The following is a 7,377-nucleotide window of genomic DNA, read 5'->3' as shown; positions in this document are numbered from 1 at the left end:
TCTTTGACTTTTTGTTGCAGTAGCTTAGTGACGATTCTTTGTTGAGCTGTAGTTAGTGCATGCTTGTAGTATTGTAGTATTTGCGCAGCCCGAGTAATGTTGGCGTGTAAGTTGGTATCTATCAGGTGTTGTATGGTCTGCCATTTCTTTGTCGGTATGGTCAGTGTGTGGTTGAGTAGTTCGTATCCGAGTATGTTCGTACAACGTAGTTGGCTTTTCTGCGGGTTGACTTTGAAGCCATAGGTCGTTAGATGTTGTTTGGTGCGGTTGTATCGTTGGTTCAACTCTCGGTAGTTGTCAGCAGCTATGAATATGTCGTCCTGATAGAATCGCAGGTGTTCAGCGTACGGTAGGTTCTAATTTTAATTTTAGAACCCGTAAACGAAGAGTTTGCGTGCAAGCAATAGTGTGCTTTCGTTAGGCTCTTTAGGGGCGCTTGCCGCTCCACGGTGGCTCGTTTCGTGTGGTACCAAGTGGGGCTACCCGACACTCCCCGTCGACCGTGAGGAAGTAACCTTGAACGGTGTTCCCCTTGGAGAAGGAACAATCGAAACGCTCACCGTCGAGGAGCAGGAGAAGCTGCGCTGCCCGCTGTCGACTCTGCTGAAGAACAGCACGCTTCTGGCGCGGGCAGTTGCTGTCATTTCTATCGAGCTCAGCAGCGACTTGGCCCGTAAGCAAAAATCCATGGGTGAGTCCAGCAGCGACCCCGCGAAATTTCCATATGTGGATAGTATGGATCAGATTTTACTTCCCGTGAGGCCATCAGGAAAGCAGACCGTGGTTTACGAACTCTCTGTGGAGACGCTTCCAGACTACACCACTGACCAGGCCGAGGCCGTGAAGCGTACTAAGAAGGTCATGGCCGAAATTACAAGTCGCCAGGTTAACGGCTTCCCCGAATTAATAGATCGACAGAAGGAATATTCTGTGTGTGTTCAAGCAATGGCCCCCGGACGCGAAAGCTATTCGCAATGGAAGCAATTTGTGGAAGAGATGTTCAAGGATGAATTCGGTCACGATCCAGTCAATTGTCTTGTGGTCTATGTGGATTGTTTCAACCTCGGGGATGAGTCAACCTATTATCGACGGCAGCAAAGAAAAAATAAAAAGCGCTAGCGATGTGATGATGATGATGATGATGATAGTCATTGCGAGAGGATAAATTGCAACAGAAAAAAATAGGGGGCGGGTGGGTGTTATCTATTCGGCCTTTTTGGAACCTTTCTTCTTCTTCTTCTTCTCCTCGTCGTCTTTTCCTCGATGCTTGTCTTTTTTATCCGTCTTATCTTTCTTGGTTTCTTTTTTCACGGAAACGTGTTTCTTGGACTTCTTGGCATCAATGGGGGCGGATGGCTCTTCAATGGGACCAGGGACGTCGATTTTGGTGTGAACTATAGCTGGCGATTCCTGGGCAGCAATTTTGGCCCGGTCAGCGGCAATTCGCATAACTTCGAGATTCTTCATGGGGGTCACGCCTTCGGTGAGGAACTTGAGTCTGTCTTCGACTTGTTGTCGGAATGACTCGCCGTATGTGCCGGTGGTTTCTCCAAATGCGTCCATTCTTGAAGCAAGCGCGATTTTGTTGGCTAGGTATCTCGAAATTCTTCCTTTATTCTTGGAACTAGCTTTTCCAATAAAGCCCGAGTTAAAGATAAGGCCGTATTTGGGAGTTGGTCCTCTGGATTTCAGGGCCCTGAACAAGGCCTTTTCCGCACCGAATATCTGGATGGTGGATGCCGGAGCCTTAGCCAGGTGAATTACACTCCCAGCCTGAGTAATGAGTTTGCCTCCAAGTTGGTCTCCTACCAATGCCTGCAGATTAGGCGCGACAAGCCGCATCTTGTTGCTTAGATAGTCGCCCACGTTCGACCGCAAGCCATGCCAGCTAACCACTTGCTCGGCGGCGTCCTTGATATTCATCCAGTCGAGTTCTACAATGTCCTGTCCCATGCTCATCTTGAAGGCTTGTTCAAGTTCGCTTACAACAGCTTCCGAGTTGTCCAGAATCTCCAAGAGCTTGAGCTTCCCAGCTTCCCAGTCGTATGCATCCCGCCTACCAATGTGCAATGCAGTCTGTGCAAACTTGAGATTATCCGGTACAATTTTAATCAACTCGGGGAAGTGCCACCCATACCACTCCTTCAATCGCATAGCCAATTTGTTCACTGTCTTCTCACTCAACTCCAACGTAGCCACCGCCTGCTGACAATGCTTATCTTGTCGAGCCGGGTCTGTGGCAATCTTCGACCGAGAAAAAGAGTGTCCCAAACCAATCTGGAATTGATGGATAATCGGGGCCTCCAAACTCGCAACTAAGGATTTAAGATTCTGACGACATGTCCTTACAACTTCAAACACATCCTTCCCATGAAACACATTAAAATCACACTTTGACAATGCCTTAGCCAACTCATTATCCAATACACCCAATTGATACTTCTTCTTCTTACTTGGTAATGTACTCGAAAGAAATGCCACCAACTGCTCAGATGCATCCCCTCGAGCAACCGACTGAATGTTAGCCAACGCCTCCTCTGCGTCCTTAAAAGGATAGAAGCCCTTGCTCTGTATCATCTGCTTGAACCTAACAACGATAAAGATGAAGAATACCAACCCACACATACAGTCCCTACATACTCGTAGGTGGGTTACCCTTACAGTCCCTACATACTCGTAACCCACCTACGACGTACGAGTAACCCGCCTACGACATACGAGTAACCCACCTCCATACACTGCATGAGCCGCATACAGTGTAAGAAGACCCCGCAACCAGGAGACTTACTTGCTTGGGTCTCGGAGCTCACTCGAGATGACATCCGCATTCACTGCATCCCATTCCTTTATATATCCTAAGCAGTAACCAGCAGCGGTCTCGACCAGGATATACGTGTCGGGTGACTTCGAATGCCCCATCACTCAATAAAAAAAGACCTCTCGCCCGCCGGCCCCATAACACAAGCGACCAATACAAAAATGCAACCCCCACCGCCACCACCCGGAGTGACTCCTCCTGCTATTGTGGTCCCTACGATGAATCACGGAGGTGCTCAGTTAATACCCCCCCCCGACTTCGGCCAATACGGACCCCACGACGCTGAAGGTGAAAAGCTCATGTCTCGAATGATGGGACTGGTCATGAAGCTAACAAGACCGGAAAAGAACATTCAGCAAAACAAACAAGTTGAACTACTACCGCCAAGCCGGACTATATATGTCAATAACCTCAATGAGAAAACTAACCCCATAAGTACTACATGTTTGCTTCATACTTGTTTGCTACAGCACTGTTCTCTTCGCAGAAATTCTGCTCACACTGCACTGTTACCACTATTCCACATTGTCTTGTTCCCCATCTCATGGCTCCCCATTACATGAGCCCTGTTGCCTGGGTCCTCGTTGCGTGGGTTTCTCATCCCGTGGTTTCCTATCACATGGGTTCCCCATGGTGGTGGTATTTTGGTTCTATGTTGATATCGCCGAGTTGCCACCCTTTACCGTGTTGTTGCAGAGTTGGAAGAGGATTTGCGTGCCTTGTTTAGCAAATTTGGTGATATTGTGGACTTCTCAGCCTTGCGGAGCTTCTGGAGGCGAGGCCAGGCATTCATTAGCTTCAAGGATCTGGAGAGCGCCGAACGGGCAGTAACGGATATGCAGGGGTATCTGTACTCAGGCAAGCCGATGCGAGTGAATTTTGCCCGGAAGGAGAGTTGGGTGCATGACGACAAGCGGAAGGAAGAAGTGTCGACTGGGCGTCAGCAGCAGGCGGCGAGCAGCGACCCGAGTAGCCGCAAACCGTTCGGAATCCAGGAGCGAGAGCGCGCGTTGCAGCAGGAGTTTTTGCAGTTGCAGCAAGACCTGATTGAGTACCAACGGTCCTTGGCGGCTAGCGCCGAGGAACGGGGCAAGCGCAAATCCTTCAGTCTGTCCCTAGCCAAGCCCAACGAAAAGCGGGCCAAGATCGACGCGCCCACTGTCGGTGCCGAACCGCACCGAATCCTCTTCTGCGACTCCGTCCCCGACGGCATGGAGGAAGGTGACCTCATAGCCCTCTTCGCCAACTTCGCTGGGTTCGAAAAAGTGCGCTACATCGAGGCCAAAAAAGTCGCGTTCGTTGATTTCCGCACTGTCGACAACGCTAGCACCGCCCTCCAGTCCATTTCCAAGTCGGGCGAGAACAAGGGCGTCCACGTAACCTATGCCAAGCGCTGATGGCCGTTGTGCTGGCGGCAATCCGAAAACAATTGGGGGCGAAAGCGCGCGTGCGCGCGCGCGCGCGCTCGCCAACACATATTTGTAATTTCCTGTCGATATTTTTTCATGTTCGCCGTGAAGGGGGTAGTGAAGACATATGCTTGGGGCTCTAAGGAGAAGGACTGTGCTGTCCAGTTCTTTAGCGAGCGTCAAGGCATAGTCTGTGAAGAGGCTGACGTCCCGAAGGCGGAGTTGTGGCTGGGTGCGCATCCAAATGGGCCGGCGACGGTTGCGAAGATAGTGCAAGACGAGCGCTTCGAAGAGCGCAGCATGGACAATGTGCTTTCTGTGCAGGGCAAGGGTCTTCCGTTCCTGATGAAGGTTTTGTCTATAGCTGCGCCGTTGTCGCTCCAGTTACATCCCGACCGCGAGACGGCCAAGGTGCTTCACGAGGAGGACCCAGAGCATTACACGGACCCGTATGACAAGCCAGAGATGTGCATTCCTCTTTCGGAGAACTTTGAGATGTTTTGTGGTTTCTTGAAAGCAAGAGAAATTTACTGCATTGCGCAAGTGGTTCCTTTTATTGCGCGTCTGATTGGCGAGACCATGATGGCAAAAGTCAGCAAGGGAGTGCACGCAGGCAAGGCGTCTGATGACAAGAGTTTGTGGGGGAGTAGTCAAAGCCCAGGAATTTCTGAAGGCGAGTTTTTGAAGTATTTGATGACTCAGTTTTACATGGTTGACCAGAAGGAGATTGAGACCGCCATTGAGCAGACATTGGCGCTGAATGTGGAAGAGGTGGATTATAGTAAGGTGAAGAAGCCGAAGAAGCCTATGTTACGTGAATTTATGTCCAGCTTTGGCGGTGGTTCCTCGAGTTCTGGTGAAGCGAACAAGAGATTAGTGGCATCATGTTTCGCGACCTTTTGCGACTTGCAGAAGAAGTACCCAACAGATCGTGGCTGTTTCGCTGCGTTCCTCTTGGCGAAGCACACCGTGAAGCCTGGACAGCCGATGGGTATTGCGGCGAACACTATCCATGCTTATTTGTCTGGCGAATGTTTAGAGATTATGAAGTGTTCTGATAACGTGATTCGTGCAGGTCTTACACCCAAATTTCAGGACACAAAAAAGCTTGTGGAGCTGACTAACTATACCCGTTATACTCCTGCCCCGTTGAAGGTTGAATGTGAGGAAACTGATGCATATCAACTTATGCAAATTGAACCTCACTATACCGAGTCCTTCGCCATGTCCATCCTCAAAATGGCCGCCCACAGCACTAAGCCGCTTAACTTGAGCAAACTTATCAAGACCCCCACACCCAACGAAGGTCAAGACCTCTCACCTGCCGAGGTACTCTGTCTCGCTGGATGCGGCCTCATTAAAGTCAACGATGTAGACTACCGCATCGAAGCCGGCCAGTGTCTACTACTCGTTAATCAAAATGCTACTACTGTTACCCCGCTCTCCGAAGAGGCCACGGAAGGCTACATGAAAGATGGACAGGCACTCGTACTCGTATTCGCACACGGACTCTCCGAAGCAGACTCACCTAGAAAAAGACGCACCTCTGTCACCGCCTCCAAACTCGTCGAAACGAAGTTGTCTACACTTAACGACCAGGCCGACCCGAAACAGACAGACCTTTCCCCGACTCCAGAAAAAGCCGCACCTGACGACCTACCCGCCCCCGCAGAACAACCCCTTTCCGCACCCGACCATCCCACCGAAAAGGCTGCTACCGAACACGCTACCACCGAACAGGCTGCCATCGAACACGTTGGGGCGAGCAGAACCTCCATCGTGACACCAGGTGATGAAGCCGGCGACGTCGATGACGAAGCTGATAACGCGACCCCTGTGGTCAAACCAGCCTCCGTGCCCAAACCGCCACCAGCAACCGAAGAAGAAACTGAGACAGAGCCCCAGATGAAGTCGGCCGTCGAGGAGCCGGAGACGGTGGACATTGAAGAGACTGTGGACATCGAAGGCAGCGAGAGCGCCACTTCAGCCGTGGAGGCTCTTTAACTCGGCCCTAGGATCGACCGACGAAGTCGCCTCCGGTCAACACTTTTCGTTTGCGCCAGAACAGCGCCGATCAAGAATTGTTGGGAAGACGATGCCAGCAAGCGCCATCAGCCAACCTGGCTTGGCTCACCACACCTATCGGTCGTCCTCGTGTCCCGTATATTTTCTTTGTCGAGGCGAGCATTTAATAGGCCACAGACGTGAGCTGGTTTTGTTTTTGTTCCGTAATTTCAGGAACGGGGGAATTATTTATCCCTCTCGGGACATTTTTAAAGACATATATTCACTAAGGATGCGGGTCGGGCATCAATCGAAGCGGCTATGTGGTGGATGGATGGTATTGATAGGTGCTCACCTGGACCCGGGTTTACCGGCGACGTTTAGTTGGGTCAATCGTCAGGTTAATCACCAGCCTATTCGTTATCAGACCCGTCTTTCTGATGACTCGCAGCAGCATTTTAAAAGCGGGCCGGAAAGGACGGCGTATGCCACGTCTCCTCTAGTCTATACAGATGGCCGACCTCAAGGAAGACCCTGGCCACCGTACCCCAACAATTTGAATCAAGTCCAAGGAGGACATTATATGCAAGGAGGACAATATCCACAAGGTCGATACGTGCAAGGTCAACAACAGAAGCCCGACGATTCAATGAATCGTAGGCTGTTGTTGGTGAGTCAAGAGAAAAACCCCCTCAAGCGGGAGAAGCTGGTGAAGGTGTTTACGGCAAGTCTATTTAATCGTTGGGAGGCTTTGAGGAAAGCCATTGAAAACGTGGACTACGCAAACGATCCTGGGCTTGCTCTGTACATGAGGCACACTCCAAAGGAGATTGCCAAGAACGGTAATCCAGTTTCTGACCCATATTTCAAAATTGTGTCCGAACAGGGCGAATCGGCTGCTTTAGTGTCACCGGTTCAGTTCGATCCTCGCGAAATAGACGCGCTACAAATGCTCGATTACAAGTGGGCGGAAGAACGCAAAGCTATCAAACGTGTGCGGAAGGATCAGTACATAAAAAATCAACAACAAGACGTTTCTTTTGGGTCCTAATTTTAACCAGGTCATTCATTCACTTCGTTTTCAACTAGTTCAACCAGCAGTAGGGGGGCCCAATGGGCGGGTTATGGGGTCGTTAGAGGGGGGGG

The 7,377-nt window shown here is 50.6% G+C and overlaps 5 protein-coding genes across 5 annotated transcripts; 4 read left to right on the top strand and 1 right to left on the bottom strand.

Annotated features, from left to right (window-relative positions):
• Positions 1-96: 96 nt before the first annotated feature.
• GNI_054200 (hypothetical protein) lies at positions 97-1,119 on the top strand (the record flags this gene model as incomplete). Its single annotated transcript, XM_011131566.1, has 2 exons — positions 97-106; positions 422-1,119. 2 exons carry the CDS (start codon positions 97-99, stop codon positions 1,117-1,119), a joined length of 708 nt encoding a protein of 235 aa, XP_011129868.1.
• An 84-nt stretch (positions 1,120-1,203) lies between these two features.
• On the bottom strand, positions 1,204-2,919 carry GNI_054190 (putative nucleolar protein Nop56; the record flags this gene model as incomplete). Its single annotated transcript, XM_011131565.1, has 2 exons — positions 1,204-2,587; positions 2,789-2,919. 2 exons carry the CDS (start codon positions 2,917-2,919, stop codon positions 1,204-1,206), a joined length of 1,515 nt encoding a protein of 504 aa, XP_011129867.1.
• Positions 2,920-3,117: 198 nt separating this feature from the next.
• GNI_054180 (putative U2 small nuclear ribonucleoprotein B) lies at positions 3,118-4,215 on the top strand (the record flags this gene model as incomplete). Its single annotated transcript, XM_011131564.1, has 2 exons — positions 3,118-3,253; positions 3,515-4,215. The coding sequence occupies 2 exons, from the start codon at positions 3,118-3,120 to the stop codon at positions 4,213-4,215; spliced, it is 837 nt and encodes a 278-aa protein (XP_011129866.1).
• A 108-nt stretch (positions 4,216-4,323) lies between these two features.
• GNI_054170 (mannose-6-phosphate isomerase) lies at positions 4,324-6,231 on the top strand (the record flags this gene model as incomplete). The annotated part of the gene is made up of 1 exon (XM_011131563.1): positions 4,324-6,231. The coding sequence occupies one exon, from the start codon at positions 4,324-4,326 to the stop codon at positions 6,229-6,231; it is 1,908 nt and encodes a 635-aa protein (XP_011129865.1).
• A 583-nt stretch (positions 6,232-6,814) lies between these two features.
• Positions 6,815-7,282, top strand: GNI_054160 (hypothetical protein; the record flags this gene model as incomplete). Its single annotated transcript, XM_011131562.1, has 1 exon — positions 6,815-7,282. The coding sequence occupies one exon, from the start codon at positions 6,815-6,817 to the stop codon at positions 7,280-7,282; it is 468 nt and encodes a 155-aa protein (XP_011129864.1).
• Between the last annotated feature and the right edge of the window lie 95 nt (positions 7,283-7,377).

This window comes from Gregarina niphandrodes, assembly GCF_000223845.1.
Source record: "Gregarina niphandrodes unplaced genomic scaffold scaffold00008, whole genome shotgun sequence".
In the NCBI taxonomy this organism is placed as follows: domain Eukaryota; phylum Apicomplexa; class Conoidasida; order Eugregarinorida; family Gregarinidae; genus Gregarina; species Gregarina niphandrodes.
This window is presented reverse-complemented; position numbering and strand designations above follow the sequence as displayed.